The 16,993-nt window shown below is 40.6% G+C and overlaps 1 protein-coding gene across 1 annotated transcript; it reads left to right on the forward strand.

Moving 5' to 3' along the window:
- Positions 1 to 4,126: 4,126 nt before the first annotated feature.
- nr1d4b (nuclear receptor subfamily 1, group D, member 4b) lies at positions 4,127 to 13,523 on the forward strand. Its single transcript, XM_061875126.1, has 8 exons — positions 4,127 to 4,587; positions 9,082 to 9,393; positions 9,489 to 9,577; positions 9,684 to 9,828; positions 11,221 to 11,774; positions 11,859 to 12,044; positions 12,131 to 12,341; positions 12,428 to 13,523. Exons 1-8 carry the CDS (start codon positions 4,569 to 4,571, stop codon positions 12,622 to 12,624), a joined length of 1,713 nt encoding a protein of 570 aa, XP_061731110.1. The 5' UTR covers positions 4,127 to 4,568; the 3' UTR covers positions 12,625 to 13,523.
- The last annotated feature ends 3,470 nt before the right edge of the window (positions 13,524 to 16,993 follow it).

A 16,993-nucleotide genomic window follows, 5' to 3' on the forward strand; every position in this document is an offset into this window, starting at 1 on the left:
GTAATATTAATAATGTGTTTATTATGCGTAGTGCACTTGAAAATAATTATGACCATATCTAGGAATTGATATGATGGGAATTTTCCGATTGTTTGCTTGGTGCTTTAATAAACTGAACGCATCATATACATGGTACTATATTGTGATGTTATGAGCCAGGGGAAAAAAGAACTACCCTACCCAGCATGCAACAGGAGTGACGAGCATGCGCGGTAGCCCGGTAAAGGTTGTGTGTCGCCATGACGGCATCTTGTATGTTGTGATATGCACGCTCTGAAAGCGAACATCTGCATTATTCATAAATAGACAGACAACACATATACTCCGCTGCTTCACAGGCCGCTGGAGTATTCCCATGCTAGCTAGCCGGTCTAGCAAGCACGCGTCATTCAGTCCAAAACGGCCCCGATATATCCACATTCAGAATTGTCTGGCGGTCGTAAGTGATCCCGGAGTGACCACGCTGTAAGACAGCCATGACATTTGCAGAATTGTCCGGTATTTTTGCCAAATGTTGCATCTTTACCAAGAGCCCCTCCACGCCGAAGCCCGTCCGGGCGCCGCCATTTTTATAAGAAAAGGCGTTAACAAAATAAAAGCATGTAAACAACATACGCAAATGCGCAATAAAATAATTGTCGGCGTTAATAGATTGATGAGTTAACTCGTAATTAACGCATTAATTTGCCCACCCCTAATATATATATATATATATATATATATATATATATATATATATATATATATATGCACATATAGGGAGTAATCTTAATCGTAGTAGGCCAAACCCTGTTCTAACTGATCTTTTATGTACCACTGTTAGTGAAAGAAGTGTATATTTATAGTTGTTTCCCCATATTTCTTCACAATAACTCAGATAAGGTAACACTACCTTAGACACCACACCACTTAACACCACAGGTCTGCTCAGTGGCCTTGTGGTTAGTGTGTCCACCCTGAGACCGGAAGTTCGGAAGATCAAAACCCGACTAGAAAAATGGGACCCATCGCCTCTCTGCTTGGCACTCAGCATCAAGGGTTAGAATTGGGAGTTAAATCACCAAATGATTCCCGAGTGCAGCCACCGCTGCTGCTCACTGCTCCCCTCACCGCCCAGAGGGTGAACAAGGGGATGGGTCCAATGCAGAGGATCATTTCACCACACCTGGAGAGTGTATGACTATCGTTGGGACTTTAACTTTAACTAGCGAGCAATAGAGAATATGGAGTGATTTTTTTTTTTTTGGTCCAATGAACATTTTGCTGTATTCATAATATAATTACATCTTGCCACTTTATATTGTATATTTGTATATGAGATTTCTAGTTCACTTTAATATCAATTATGACACCCCAAAACTTGATTTATTTTACTCGTTCAATGTCTACTCTGTCTATTTGTGTTTTACTTTCATTCAGTAATTATTTTGAGCAATTATTGAAATAGATTTATTTTAGATAGATAGATAGGTAGATAGATAGATAGATAGATAGATAGATAGATAGATAGATAGATAGATAGATAGATAGATAGATAGATAGATAGATAGATAGATAGATAGATAGATAGATAGATAGATAGATAGATAGATAGATAGATAGATAGATAGATAGATAGATAGATAGATAGATAGATAGATAGATAGATAGATAGATAGATAGATAGATAGATAGATAGATAGATAGATAGATAGATGGATAGAAGCGACTTTTTAACCACAATTTTCTCACCGAAACCTGCTGGTTGACATTCCGTCTTGATTCATGCTTGCTTGACCACGCTCTGATCCAAAGTAAATTTTCACCTCCAGGAATTTTAAACAAGGAATCACCGTGTGTTTGTGTGGCTAAAGGCTAAAGCTTCCCAACTCCATCTTTCTACTTTGACTTCTCCAATATTAATTGAACGCATTACAAAAGATTCAGCAACACAGATCTCCAACATACTGTGTATTTATGCCGTTAAAGCAGACAACATTTAGCTGTGTGTGTGTGCGTAGCGCTCATACTTCCTAAAAACCTGTGACGTCTTGCGTACACGTCATCATTACACGACGTTTCCAGGACCAAACTCCCGGGAAATTTAAAATTGTAATTTAGTAAACTCAAAAGGCCGTATTGGCATGTGTTGCAATGTTAATATTTCATCATTGATATATAAACTATCAGACTGCGTGGTGGGTAGTAGTGGGTTTCAATGTGTATTCCACTGTTAAAGACCTACTGAAATGAGATTTTCTTATTCTAACGGGGATAGCAGGTCCATTCTATGTGTCATACTTGATCATTTCGCGATATTGCCGTATTTTTGCTGAAAGGATTTAGTAGAGAACATCCACGATAAAGTTCGCAACTGTGGGTGATAAGAGAAAAGCCCTGCCTCTACCGGAAGTCGCAGACGATGACATCACCCGTTGAGGACTCCTCACATCCTCACATTGTTTTTAATGGGAGCCTCCAACATAAAGTGCTGTTCGGACCGAGAAAACGACAATTTCCCCATTAATTTGAGCGAGGATGAAAGATTCGTGTTTGAGGATATTGATAGCGCCGGACTAGAAAAAAAAACAAAAAAACGAGTTAAAAACAAACAAACACCATTGCATTGGGAAGGATTCCGATGTTTTTAAACACATTTACTAGGATAGTTCTGGGAAATCCCTTATCTTTCTATTGTGTTGCTAGTGTTTTAGTGAGTTTAATATTACCTGATAGTCGGAGAAGTGTGTGCACTGGTGCGTTGACGCGCAGTGTCTCTGAGGGAAGTCACAAAGCTGCAGCAGGACGGAAACTCCGCTGATATACAGTAAGAACTGACTTTTTAACCACAATTTTCTCACCGAAACTGCTGGTTGACATTCCGTCTTGATTCATGCTCGCTTGACCGCGCTCTGATCCATAGTAAATTTTCACCTCCAGGAATTTTAAACAAGGAATCACCGTGTGTTTGTGTGGCTAAAGGCTAAAGCTTCCCAACTCCATCTTTCTACTTTGACTTCTCCAATATTAATTGAACAAATTGTAAAAGATTCAGCAATACAGATCTCCAAAATACTGTGCAATTATGCCGTTTAAGCAGACGACATTTAGCTGCTTAAACTCACTCATACTTCCGAAAAACCCGTGACGTCTTGCGTACACGTCATCATTCCAGGACGAAACTCCTGGGAAATTTATAATTGTAATTTGGTAAACTAAAAAAGCCGTATTGGCATGTGTTGCAATGTTAATATTTCATCATTGATGTATAAATTATCAGATAGATAGATAGATAGATAGATAGATAGATAGATAGATAGATAGATAGATAGATAGATAGATAGATAGATAGATAGATAGATAGATAGATAGATAGATAGATAGATAGATGGATAGATAGATAGATAGATAGATAGATAGATAGATAGATAGTACTTTATTGATTCCTTCAGGAGAGTTCCTTCAGGAAAATAAAATCCCAGCAGCAGTGTACAGAGTTGAGATCAATTTAAAAAAAACAAAAAAAAAGAAAAAAAGTAAAAAGTAAATAATGGGGGTTTAAATGGAAACAAAATAAAGAACTATTACAATAAGAATAAAAAATAAAAAGCAACAATGGGAATATAATTATGACAGTAAAATAAGAATATAACAAGACAAAGTAGGCAGTAGTGACCATATTATGAAAACGTATTGCACTGTTATTGTTTTGCATCTCCTGACTCCTCAGGTAGTAGTGGGTTTCAGTAGGACTTTAAAATGTATTCCACTGAAAATTGCATTGTTTTTTTTTTTTTGTGGTTTTCATGTCGTCCCAATTGCCATTCAATCGCATGAGACCGTGTGTCTGCATCGCATGAATGAACGTAACAAAACCTGCCATGCGATATGTTGAAAGAAACATCCTCTCATGTCATTTCCTTGAAAACCAACCCCAGATTTTCCACCCAAGTGAGACCTCTCCGCTTCCTTCTTCCGTCTTCCCCACAGCCCGCCCCCACCCGCGGGCGAGCCCAGGCCGCCTATTAGCATAAAATGTGTGTCAGTAGGGCAGCAGCGACTCACATGCCTCGCGCACATGCAGTGGGGCTGTGTGGGGTTTTTTTGAAGGCCGCATTCCAAATGTGGGAGCGGACCAATGGGCTGCGTACACGCCAGGCTCTCAGCCAATGAGAGGCCGAGCACGGGGCAACCCGTAGCGTGGGGCGTGGCTGATACGCATAAACAAACAGGCGGTGGAGGGCGCTCTCGAAAGGACAAAAAAAAAAAAAACGGTCACATTTCTCCGGCACCTGAAAACGTGCTGGTTATTTCAGGACGCGTGTTGCTTATTGATGAGCGGGGGTGTGTTTAAACTACTTGTAGCCATGCTATCATGGTGACTGTACGAGCGGCTCAGTATCACACAGACTCTGGAGGAGACGCACACTGACTCTCTGAACATTTCTTCTTGCCTCTCAACACAACTCGTCCGTGGGATACTTATCTCTCCATGAGTCTTTCGCCTGCTTCTACCAGACTACTCCGAAAGAGGCTTTAGATATTTACAGAACTGAGCTAATCAAGACAAAATCTATCAACTCGAGAACATGGACAACAGCCCAGGTGGTGAGTACAATTAGACACATTATTTTTTTAATTTTATTTAAAAACATGTTTTTAATTTGTTCAAGGTTTATGTGTGAATATAATAACCATATTTAAAAAATATATATATTTACTTTTTTAAATAATAATTTGAATGACCTGTTTTTACGAGACGTGCATGTAAACGAACTCAAGCCTCTTTCTATCTCGATGACGACGTTGCTAATTACTTTATAAAAGCGTGCGTCAAGCAGCTATCACCCAATATGGCGAGGCGAGAAAAAAAAAATCCCAATGGAGCCATTAAAGAGGAGCGCCCTTAATGGTTTGGTGTGGTCATGTCTGTCTCACTGGCGATGAAAAAAAAAAAAGACCCATCAAAGTATCATGCGGCGGATTCTCAACACGCAGGCGGCGGCAGGCTCCGCCCACGGCGCGCCAGCACGTGCACACGACCTCGTGGTCCACGTGTGGCGCATGATTCCCCTCTCTAAGCCCCGCCCCTGCACGCCGCTCCTTTTTTTTTTTCCTCCTCTGCACATTTTGCCATTGATCTGAGAATACAGTAAACGGGCAAATTACAGCAGTTCAAGCGTGGAAAAATAAGTCAACAAAAGCAAAACTAGGGCAACACTTTAGTATAGGGAACATATTCATCATTGCTTATTAACATGCAAATTAGTGACATATGCTCTTAATTAGTCATTATTAAGTACTTATTATTATTGTTGGCACAATACCGATGTGAGCAATTTGCAAAATGAGCAACCGCATTTTGCAAATTTGTATAATGCGCAAACTATATATTTAAATAATGTGTGGTGCACATTTTGCAAATCAATGGCGGCAAATACAAGTTTTTGGTGTCAAAATAATTTGTTAAATACTTATGTAAATCTATTCATTTGTAGTCGGGACAATATAACTGAGTATTGCCCTCAAATCAGTCCAACCCCAACCCTAACCCTTACCAGTGTACATCCACGACTAAACAACTGACTAAACTACTACCACAACTTGGTTTACTATTTATAAAATATAATTAAAGTAGGGTTACTGACTAAATCATCCACAAAATCTCATGTTAAATCTTGTCTTGCGATATGCAAATTGCTTGCGCACAGTGGAAATGACGTATAACGTGCAAAATGCGCAAGATTGTTGAAATGCTTACAACATTGTTGCCTTATTCTGCATGGCCATAATAACTTAAAGTCTTCCCTCAGTAACCTCACAATGATTGCTTTATGGCACTAAGTAACAAAGTTGTTGTATATGATTCTCCCTTTAATACCACTTAATGAATAGGGTCTATTCATACATAACCAAACACAAAACTACAATAATCCTAACCCTTAATTATTTTTTACTTACAATATGTTCCCCTTGTGTCCAAATAACTCTAAAATATGTCTTTGGTTAATTAGAATATGTTAAACTAGTATTGGATCTCATTCAAACAATTCTGTAATCAGCATAATTTACAGTGCGACAGTAGATTGAATAAATTGGAAAAAACAACATCTTATTTGTGAAATTAAACATAGAAGAGAGCTTATCAAGTGAGTATTGACCCAATACTGATGCTACTGTTATCAATACCGCCAAATACTGCATGGGGATTCCACGGCACGTGTGCCAGTTTGGTAAGTGGGTCAAAGGGCTTTAAAAGTGTATGTTTACCTCCAGATTTGTTTTTAGGCGCTGCACTGATGCGGATTAAACCGTTGTTAGTCTCAACTACAGTAAATTACCAGATATTTGTGTTTGGGTTGAAAAAAAAGGCATTAATAGTGTGGTTTTTTTTAGGATTTACTGTATGCGTCGAGAGTGCATGACATTGAGGATGTACCAAATTTTAGACATTATGTCCGGCAAACAAGAATAACCTGCCTCCTCAGTAGGTCGTAACCTAAATGTCATATCCGTATTAAGTCTGGCAATGGAGGTATTCATGTAGCAGCTTGCAAGATCAGTGGAGACTCAGGAGGGTTAGTCACCACAATGCCCTTTACTTGCAATTAAAGAAGCATCCTTTCACAAATACACCCACGCAAAAGGCCAGCCTGTCCACGTGCAGTGGGACTTACCGCCCATGCAAAACAGTAAATGTTCACAGAAAAACAGTGGTCAGGGGGAGGGGGTGATTTCTCTCCCACACATGACATTGATGCTTGCTCACCATGCATGAATGCCTCGGAGGCGGGAGTACACGAGAGGGGAAGTCATTAGGAGTTGGCAAAGAGGAGGGAGGCGGGGGTGTTTTATTTATTCTATATCTCCTATGAGTCATTGCTGGGCCGCAGGTCACATGTTTCAACCTGTGCTCTGACTATATGGCGCCGTATTGCCGGAGCTGGCTTTAACACACACGGTCAGACCGGATTCCAGGAAGTAAGATACAGAGGAATGTTTTGACACGAGAGGGTGTGAATGAAGACTGTGTGCACCACGTGAACGTGAGGTGTGTCTTCCGCGCAGGTGATACACGTCTACATAAAACTTGAACTTGTTCACCTACACAGACTCGGGTGAATCAACACATGCGACACCAGTGTGTGAGGTTACTGAATGCCAGACAGTGGGGTCAATGTCACGCGCACACGCACACACACACACACACACGCACGGCAGGAAGCCTCGACTACCTCGCCGCTCTTAGTTGACACGTGTAAGCTGGGGGAATTAAAGGAGGGAGGCACTTAAAGCCGCAGAGAAATGCAGCACATGTTTCCTCGAGGAGAGGGAGTAGTTGAGCAAGGGGAGGTCTGATCTGTCATCCTCGGATCAGTAAAGGCCATTAGATATAAAAAGAAAAAAGTCCCGAGGGTAAAAACACGCTTGCCTGCGACAAGAAGATTTCTGGTCATTACCATAGCAGTGTGACAGGTTTTGAGCTTAAACATCTAAAAGTAAAGACGCACGCTCCAATGTTTAAGTATGACCCAATTCCTGCTTTATTTACAGCTAAAAAAATATAATATAAAGTCAGCCTTAAAAAATATATTAAGGAATATGTTCAACATCATTATCACTTATTACAAAGGCCCCTCTATAGTCACTATATATCGTTTTAATATTCAAAGTTATTGTTCAACAACAATGTGTAATGCAGGCAGTCGTGCCTGGCATTCTTGCTTTTCTCTGCCTTCTGCATTCCCAACGTGATCTTGCCCTAGCGCTTTATTATTGTACTGCTGCTGTTGTCTACACGAGACTGCGCAAAACCAGCCTTGTGAGCCGGGCGGGAACTGTGTCAAGAGTCCATGTGAGCTCACGGTCAGGTGGCTGGCGGATAGATGGGTCCGCATGCTCGGAGCCAAAGAGGAGCGGGAGGGAGGGAGGAGATGGTAGGAGGGGAGGAGGATGCAGAAGGGAGGGAGGCGTAAGGATTGTGATGAAGTGAAAGCAAGCAGGGAGGGAGTTGGCTGGCTTAGCCTGCACGTGAGCAGAGTCCCTCATCTTGTGGCTGCAAAACAAGGGGGCTGGATGGGAGATGCAATCTGGGCATAGGACATTTCCAATTTAGGCCGACATCTTTAGAAATAGGCCAATTTATGGCACATCTTTGCCTGTGGCACATGTTTTTGAACATATAATAAACTAATTGAAAGACTTGAATATATATATATATATAAATGAAAAATGCACAGCTAATAAATACAAAAACATAAATTGACACAGATTTGAATAATTTCACACACCTTTTGTAATAAACCAATTGATGTACAGTCATTTGGTAGCTTGAGATTTTGGATTTATTAAGTATAAACATGGGAATATAATTATTTTACAACTTTGGACAACCCTGGTCTAAACAGATAAAGTCTGTGTTGTTCAAAAGGTTAGGATTTTCAGAGTTGAAACTAGACTGAGACACTCAACTATATTTTTATAATGGGTGTATAAGTGTATTATCACGGTTGGGTACATACCTTGCTTTTAAGGTCACGCCTCGGTTTATTCTAAGTACAGTAAGGGAAGAAAACGCAAAACTAGGACTGCTTAGCTTTTGTACACAGCTTTAATAATGTTTGAAAAGCAGAAAAAAACGATAAATACTGCGAGTGCCATGGTTCCAATAACGAAGAGTATAATTGGAGCTGAAACTAATCCATGTGTTACAACAGTCACTCTAATGGCAAATAGGTGGAAAAACTAGGCTAGGCACACAGGAAATGTAAAAAAGTTGACCAACCACAGCTTTTACAATCTCCATTGCCACATTGCAAGGTTTGATATTTTTGAAGGTGCATGTCAAGCTGCGCAGAAATAATTGGCCGGAAAATGCCTCAATACCAAACCAAATGTTTCAAACAAGAAATACGCATCATCGTACGTGAACAACCAAATCTTAGTACTTCTGTCTGAAAAAACAGAATAACCCACCTCTGCTGTACCTCAAAACATGAGTTTTCAAAGGTTTGCTGAGAAAATGAATCTTTCAGGAAAACTTTACTCAACATTTAAATATAGGTCAACTAAATTGTTGCCCCTCTGTGTCTCTCTCTTCAGGTGGTGTTATCCTCTATGCCGGCTCCTCTGGCAGTGCCAGCCCAAGTCCTGGCAGCCCCTCCAGTGGATACCAGACACAGTCGCCCTCCTCCCACTCGCAGCCCTCGTCCCCAGAGGGTGTTTCCTTTCAGGAGATTGGGGCCATGAGACAGGGAGGGGAACAAAGGCGAGGGACGCCTTCCCCGAAAATGGTCTTCCAGTTTCCCGAGGTGAACAATGCTCCAGCTGCCCACGTTGTAACGGTGTCATCAGCAACCTACAACCACCCCACGGTGGCCAAAAGACCTTGTGGTTTTACTGGCACTTTCCCAAGTAAGTACACGGCCTGCTCTCCTTTGTTGTCTACCCCCCGGGAGTCAACCATTGTACTCTCCTCTCAAATGACGTATCTATTTCAACCTTCACAGAAACTGGAGGGATGGTGCTTCTATGCAAGGTGTGCGGTGACATCGCATCTGGGTTCCATTACGGTGTCCATGCCTGTGAGGGCTGCAAGGTGAGCATCAACAACACAGCATTAAGTCAACCAGTTCTTGGAACAAGTGTGTACATTTCTATTATAGATAAAAACTGTATTTAAATTCCTTCGCTTCCTTCTACAGGGTTTCTTCCGACGCAGCATTCAGCAGAATATCCACTACAAGATGTGTGTGAAGAATGAAAACTGTCTCATCATGCGCATGAACCGAAACCGATGCCAACACTGCCGCTTTAAGAAGTGTCTCTCCGTTGGCATGTCCAGAGATGGTGAGCAACCATTTGCAGACACATAGAGCATTGCGGTTATTTTTTGGATCAAATTGATTCTTAATTAGGAAGGCCTACTCCATAATGTAACGCCAAAATCACAGTTCAGTACATACCTCTGTTGTAAGGCACGGTTCAGTTCTTTTGGGGTATTTTACCAGAAAGGTCAAGTGTACCCAAATAGAAAAACAATAACATTCGGTTTGGCCCGATGGCTAGCCCTGATTCCTGTATTTATACTTTAAAGATGTGACTATATCCCAAGGCAGTCACACTTACTGTCCCTCACTTAATGTGTTTGGGAAAAACTAATGTTCCTTACCGAAAAATCTGATTACAGACACATGTACAGTTACACCTCGAACAACACATCCTCTTGTTCTTTTTGTCTCTCTGTTATTCTCCCTTGTTCCTTTTCTTATGTTTCTACATTAGTTAACATTTGCCTGATTTATGGCTAAAGGAGATTGAAAGTCCCAGTAGTCATTAGTCAATAGGAAACAGTGGCCAATAGTTATTTTGGGAAACTGGGACACAGGAGTTGTTGGTGACACATTCAGCGTGATGTAGAGTCCCACCTTTTATTTAATTCAATCTTATATCATGTTGACACAAGTCATTTGAAAGATTGTTATTTTACCCCTGATGAATCATTAAAAAAGGGAGTCTGCTCAAATGTAAAGTCCATGCAGTATGGTTAATCTGACTGCAACCTCATGAGATATGGGAAAACTAACTGATGATAAATCATCTCTTTTTTGGGGGCAAGTATTTTTATTTGACCCCAAAAAGCCACAAGTTACTGTCGGAGTGAAAAATCACCTGATAATTCAGCAAATCACCATAGGGTAGCTGTATTATTAGAACCCGTCCAATAGAAGTGATTGATGGTTCTAGGCAAATAATCTGCTACAATTTAGTTGCTCCTCGTTTTAATCTCACAGCTTTGATTTATTTTATTTTTTTTACATACATTTTATCCTAAACTCTTTTTTAAATCTTCCCCTCCTTTTTAACTTTCTCCTTATTCACCTCAAAAATAACATCATATTTAGCGCTTTTGACCCAGTGACCTAATTCCTTACAAAAGAGAGCCAGTGCACAATGTTGAGGCTGAAAGCCAGGGAGACTGGGGGAGGGGCTGTAGCATATAGCTTGCTATAAATAGGCTTGTCAGTGTAGGAGCGAGCAGTAAAAAAAAAAAAAGTGGGGGAGGGAAGATTGTAATGCTGAAGGGCAGGATGATGCTGTCAAATGAAGTGCATATTGTGGTTTGAGAAGTGTGAGTCTTTGCATTTACAACCTACAACTTTTATACATTATCTTCTGCAATGGATTCTTGTGAGACAAATGTTAACAGAGGATGCTCTTTCTTTGGTTGTTCTCCTTCAGCTGTGCGTTTTGGCCGTATACCCAAAAGAGAGAAGCAAAGACTATTGGATGAGATGCAGAGCTACATGAACAGTCTAAACGAATCAGCCTCCATGGAGATGGAGGTGTCACCTCCCTCCGACACCCGCTGCAGCCCACAGAACCAGACGAACGAAGTAGCGGGCTCCATCAGGCAGTCATACCAAAGCGGCTTAATCAACAGCGAGAAGAAACCTCTCAAGAGGCCAGCCAGCAACAGCAACCACGGCACCTCTTTCCAGAACAATTTGGTTCAGGAAAGCTCCCCGGCACACACAACGGCGAATGTACAGCACACATTCCAGAGGGATCTGACGTCAGGATACAATGTCCCGTCAAAGTGCCCCGTCGCCCCCACCAATAATGACAACACCATCAATAACAACATCAATGTTTCCAAGTACAACTTCACCAATCAGAATCAGTGTCCAGTCAGTGGGAACTTTTCACCTGAGCCCTATGCACCCAGTCAAAAGACTGATTCCCAGAATCAAAACTCCTGTCCTTGGAAGCTAAATGGTGGCGCCAAAGTGCTGGTACGTCTCTTAGCACATTTAATTCATCGTCATATTATTGAATGGCTCTTTATTAAATCTCTTCCTTTTTATCTTCTGTGACAGGCATGTCCACTCAATTCTTGTCCGGTGGCTCCAGCCAGTCGCTCCAGTCAGGAAGTGTGGGAGTCTTTCTCGCAGTGCTTTACCCCAGCTGTCAAAGAAGTAGTGGAGTTTGCAAAGAGCATCCCAGGCTTCCAGACCCTAAGTCAACAGGACCAAGTCATGTTACTCAAATCTGGCACATTCCAGGTATGTACATCAAAGCAGATGCTGTGTGCTTAACTTCAGTTTTCTTAACTGGATTATTTGCTGATCTGGGTTTGTTGTATTTGCAGGTGTTGATGGTGAGATTCTGCTCATTATTTGATGCCAAGGAGAGGAGTGTAACCTTTCTAAACAGGCAGACATACTCGCTGGCGTCACTACGAGCACTGGGCATGGGCGTGTTACTGGATGCCATGTTTGACTTCAGTGAGAAGCTAGGATCTCTTGGTTTGGAGCCAGATGAGATGGCGCTTTTCATGGCTGTTGTACTGGTTTCAGCTGGTAAGACTTACACTTGTTCACACAAATAACCAAAAAGAAACATGAAACACATTGTCTAAACTGTGTTTCCAATTCATTTTCCACAGATCGCTCTGGTATAGTGGATATGGGAGCGGTGGAACAGCTGCAAGAGAACCTCATAAAAGCCTTGCGCTCGCTCATCACAAGTCGCAGACCGGACGACAGCACTCTCTTCCCAAAGCTGCTGCTCCGTTTGCCTGACCTGCGGACCCTGAACAACCAGCACTCTGATAAGCTTTTAGCATTCCGCATAGATCCTTAAACAAGCACAAGGCCAATGTCCTACTGCGATGCCTTGCTTTCGGGGTACTTCCTTGCTTCCCCATTCATTTAGCCACAGACACTGGCCTCTGCATGACGGACTGAGTGTGATGCTGGAAGAGAAGGGGGCAATGAAACCTATCAATAAGGGATGGGGGCTCAGCAGGAGGTGAAAGCCCTTGAACTCGACTGATCTACTGCTTCCAAAACTGTCAAAAAGTACATGAACTGAGTTCTTCCTTGGTTGGTTCAAGTCACCTCATTTCCTGTTGTTCTTCACTTGGTCCTCCCAACCCACAAGGCAGCCGAGCACACACTCCAACCCAGATGCAAGGAGTTTGTACACACCTTCACCAAGGATGACCTTTGACTCTGCATCCAGCCAGTATAAAGTCCTTCTATAGAAGTGACACAAAAGCTAAATGAGTGGTCTGTGTGCTCCCTGTTAAAATGATGATTTGCTTTTTTTCATGTCAATATTAAATCACCCGATTGTGATTGAGAGATGTATAACATTTTTAAGAAATGAGAATATTGTGTTGGTATATGTGCAAATCAGGGAGAACTTATTGGTCATTTTGACCGAGTGTGATAGGTTTAAGATGTTTTCTGTACATTTTTGTAAATATGCTTGGTCGGTACTCATGGTAGTTTGAAGACTTGTGGATATGTAAATGAAGTTGTTAAGTATTGTATTATGCCAGCATCATTAACAATACATTATAATATGCTCTATAGACTGCAACATGAAAGCAGCCTTTGAACCATGCACTCTTTTTATTTGAAAATATATGAAATATATAAAATATATTGTCAACTGACTGCATCACTTTGTGTATATTTTTTAACTGTTTTGTGGTTACACCATAGAGTACTATTATTAAATAATGTTATAAAACAGGTTCCTTGTGCTCATTTTCTTTCCTATTCTCCGAGCGAGATGCAACCATCAGCATTGCCGAGGTGCACGGCGCAGCGGTAACCTAGCAACAGAAGAAACCAGCCAATCATTCACAGAGTTTGAGAGGCATTAGGGGCAAGCAAACATGGAAACAAAATCGCTTGAATTTTGAGTAGGAGATTAAAAAATTTAACACTACAGTGCAATTTACAAGCTTGCAGAAACCAAAGAAGGGGGAGAATTTTTAAATTGCATTAGGTTAAATGGTGTTAAACCCATGCACATACAGTCAGCGTAGTGGACATTTAAAAAAGAAGCTCCCATTGGCACCATGGTCTCTATCTAAAGGAAGGGTTGGGAAAATTCTAACTGTACAGTTTAGGAACATTATGCAAAAACCGTGACTCTGATCTTCGCAACCATTTATATTTCACTGTCTTAGGTTTGCTTATTTAGCAATAGCCTATAATGAACTGATACTGTCATTTCAGAATTAATAACACCAAAGTTTCCTTTGCACGCCCCGTGTCTGACAATACGTGTCTTATTCGATGCTGAGACGAGGGGAAATAAATCCAAAATATGAACACACAAGCCATTAAATTAATGGTGTGTTCACACTTATAGTTTAGTACTCTGGTCTGAACTAAGAATAGAAAAAAATACTCGGCGGTCACTTTGGAGTCGGTATGCGTTCACACTTGCATTTTGTTCTGTGGATTAAATAATACTTAGTTAAAGGCCTACTGAAACCCACTACTACAGACCACGCAGTCTGATAGTTTATATATCAATGATGAAATATTAACATTGCAACACATGCTAATACGGCCTTTTTAGTTTACTAATTTGCAATTTTAAATTTCCCGGGAGTTTCTTGTTGAAAACGTCGCGGAATGATGACGTGTACGCGTGACGTCACGGACTGTTAGGAAATATTAGCTCTGCGCACACACACAGCTAAAAGTCGTCTGCTTTAACCACATAATTACACAGTAATTGTGTTGCTGAATTTTTTGCAATTTGTTCAATTAATAATGGAGAAGTCACAGTAGAAAGATGGAGTTGGGAAGATTTAGCCTTTAGCCACACAAAAACACGGTGATTCCTTGTTTAAAATTCCCGGAGGTGAACCTTTCCTATGGATCAGAGCGGTCAAGCGAACATGGATCCCGTCCAAATGTCAACCAGCAGTTTTCAGTGAGAAAATTGTGGTAAAAAGTCGCCACTTACCGGAGATCAGCTGAGCATGTGCCGTCCATACAGCTGCCGTCGACTTCCATCAGACACTGGCCTCAAGACATCCCTCCGACATTCAGGTACTATTTAACTCACTAAAACACTAACAACACAATAGAAAGATAAGGGATTTCCCAGAATTATCCTAGTAAATGTGTCTAAAAACATCTGAATCCGTCCCAATGCAATCGCATTTTTTTTTTTTTTCTAGTCCGTCGCTATCAATATCCTCAAACACAAATCTTTCATCCTCACTCAAATTAATGGGGAAATTGTCATTTTCTCAGTCCGAATAGCTCTTTTTGTTGGAGGCTCCCATTAAAAACAATGTGAGGATGTGAGAAGCCCTCACACGGGTCACGTCATCGTCTGCGACTTCCGGTAAAGGCAAGGCTTTTTTATTAGCGACTAAAAGTTGCCAACTTTCTCGTCGATGTTCTCTACTAAATCCTTTCAGCAAAAATATGGCAATATCGCGATATGATCAAGTATGACACATACAATGGACCTGCTATCCCCGTATAAATAAGAAAATCTAATTTCAGTAGGCCTTTAAGCACATGCATAAGTCATGCCTCGTTTGGACTGTTCATTGTCCAACGAAACTAATTAGTCAAAAACAAGATGTATTTTGTGTCACATACGATCGTACAACTTTTGGTTCCATTGCCGATTTTTACCAGCTAAAACGTCAGCTGGACAAAATCAGAGATCAGAAACTATGCAAGAATATTGTGTTTTTGACGTCTTCCCCAGACTGCAATAAGCAACGCAACCGCTTTGCGGAAAATATTAATTTATTACACTTCTTGACTTGCATTGAACTTTTATTTTTTGATGATTTTGACTGAGCATTTTGTTTTGCACGCATTTGGTGACAAAGTATTTTATGTTTTGGTGTGGTCGGTGTTCACATTATGTCTTACTCAAGTGCGTTCATACCCGTCTTGGTTGGACCGGCTAAAATGAACTTGATGTCAAGCTTGGACTTGCTCTTGGGTTGTTTTCCCGAGGTGCAAAGCGAATGGAGTGCAAACGGCGTGAAGGTAAAGACATCTTTATTTTAACACGAAAACTAAAAAAAGGAACCAGAAAAAAGCGCGCACTGTGGCAGTACAAAAAAATGGGCTATGAAACAAAAGGCAATTAACTATAAACATGAAACAAAAATTTGCACTGTGGCATAAATAACAAGAAAACTTACTGTGACAAGGGTATGAGAAAAGCAGCATGGATATCATGGGTGCAGGAGGTGATGTTGCCTGACTGACTACCTGGTAACTGTGGCTTAAATAATGAACATGATAAGTGGAAACAGGTGTGAGACAAGACAGGGGAACTGATTGGTCGTCATGGTGACAAATCAGGGAGTGAAAAAAAGGAACTTAAAGAGTCCAAAGGTCAAACAGTACCTGATATTCCTAGGCAGTCTCCCATCCAAGTACTAACCAGGCCAGACACTACTTAGCTTTGAGATCAAAACGAGATTGGGGATGCTCAAGGTAGTATGGCCATACGAACTCATGATCAGACATGACAGATGAAAAATAATGAGTTGGCATGGTAACAAGACCAACAAAGAAATGCAAAACAGAACTAAATGTCCAAAAAACTAAACCAAACATGACCAAAACAAAACATGAACCATAGGCATGACACTTGAGTCCATTTGCTCTGCTATGACGCTTGGTTTGGTCAAGGTTGAATACAGTTAACCCAGGGGTGTCCAACCCATTTTAAATCAGGGGCCACATGGAAAATAAATCTACTCCCAATGGTAAATTTACGGCATGATAACTTAAAAATAAAGACAACTTCAGATTTTTTTTTTAGTTTAAAAATAGAACAATCACATTTTGAAATTGTAGAAATCATATTGTTTTTTGTTTTTTACTCTTAAATGTTGCAGTTAATAGTATTCTCTTTATTTGTCGTTATTCATATTTTCTGAATAAATCGTAAGATAATGTTCATCAGTCAACTCATTGGTGTTAATTTTCAATCTATCAAGATAAAAAAAATATTAAAATCAAATTACAGTATGTTATTTATATAGTGTGATCATTTTCCTCGACTGATTTACTAACATCATGTAGTTTAATTTGTACATACACTATATTGCCAAAAGTATTTGGCCACCTGCCTTGACTCACATATGAACTTGAAGTGCCATCCCATTCCTAAACCTTAGGGTTCAATATGATGTGGGTCCAACTTTTGCAGCTATTAC

The sequence above is a fragment of the Nerophis ophidion genome, linkage group LG16, assembly GCF_033978795.1.
Source record: "Nerophis ophidion isolate RoL-2023_Sa linkage group LG16, RoL_Noph_v1.0, whole genome shotgun sequence".
NCBI lineage: Eukaryota > Metazoa > Chordata > Actinopteri > Syngnathiformes > Syngnathidae > Nerophis > Nerophis ophidion.

Bases quoted from the DNA above. Each gene is read 5' to 3' on its own strand.
- nr1d4b (XM_061875126.1), top strand. The intron at 9,578-9,683 runs GTGAGCATCAAC...TTCCTTCTACAG, and splicing joins ATGCCTGTGAGGGCTGCAAG to GGTTTCTTCCGACGCAGCAT. The intron at 12,342-12,427 runs GTAAGACTTACA...CATTTTCCACAG, and splicing joins TGTTGTACTGGTTTCAGCTG to ATCGCTCTGGTATAGTGGAT.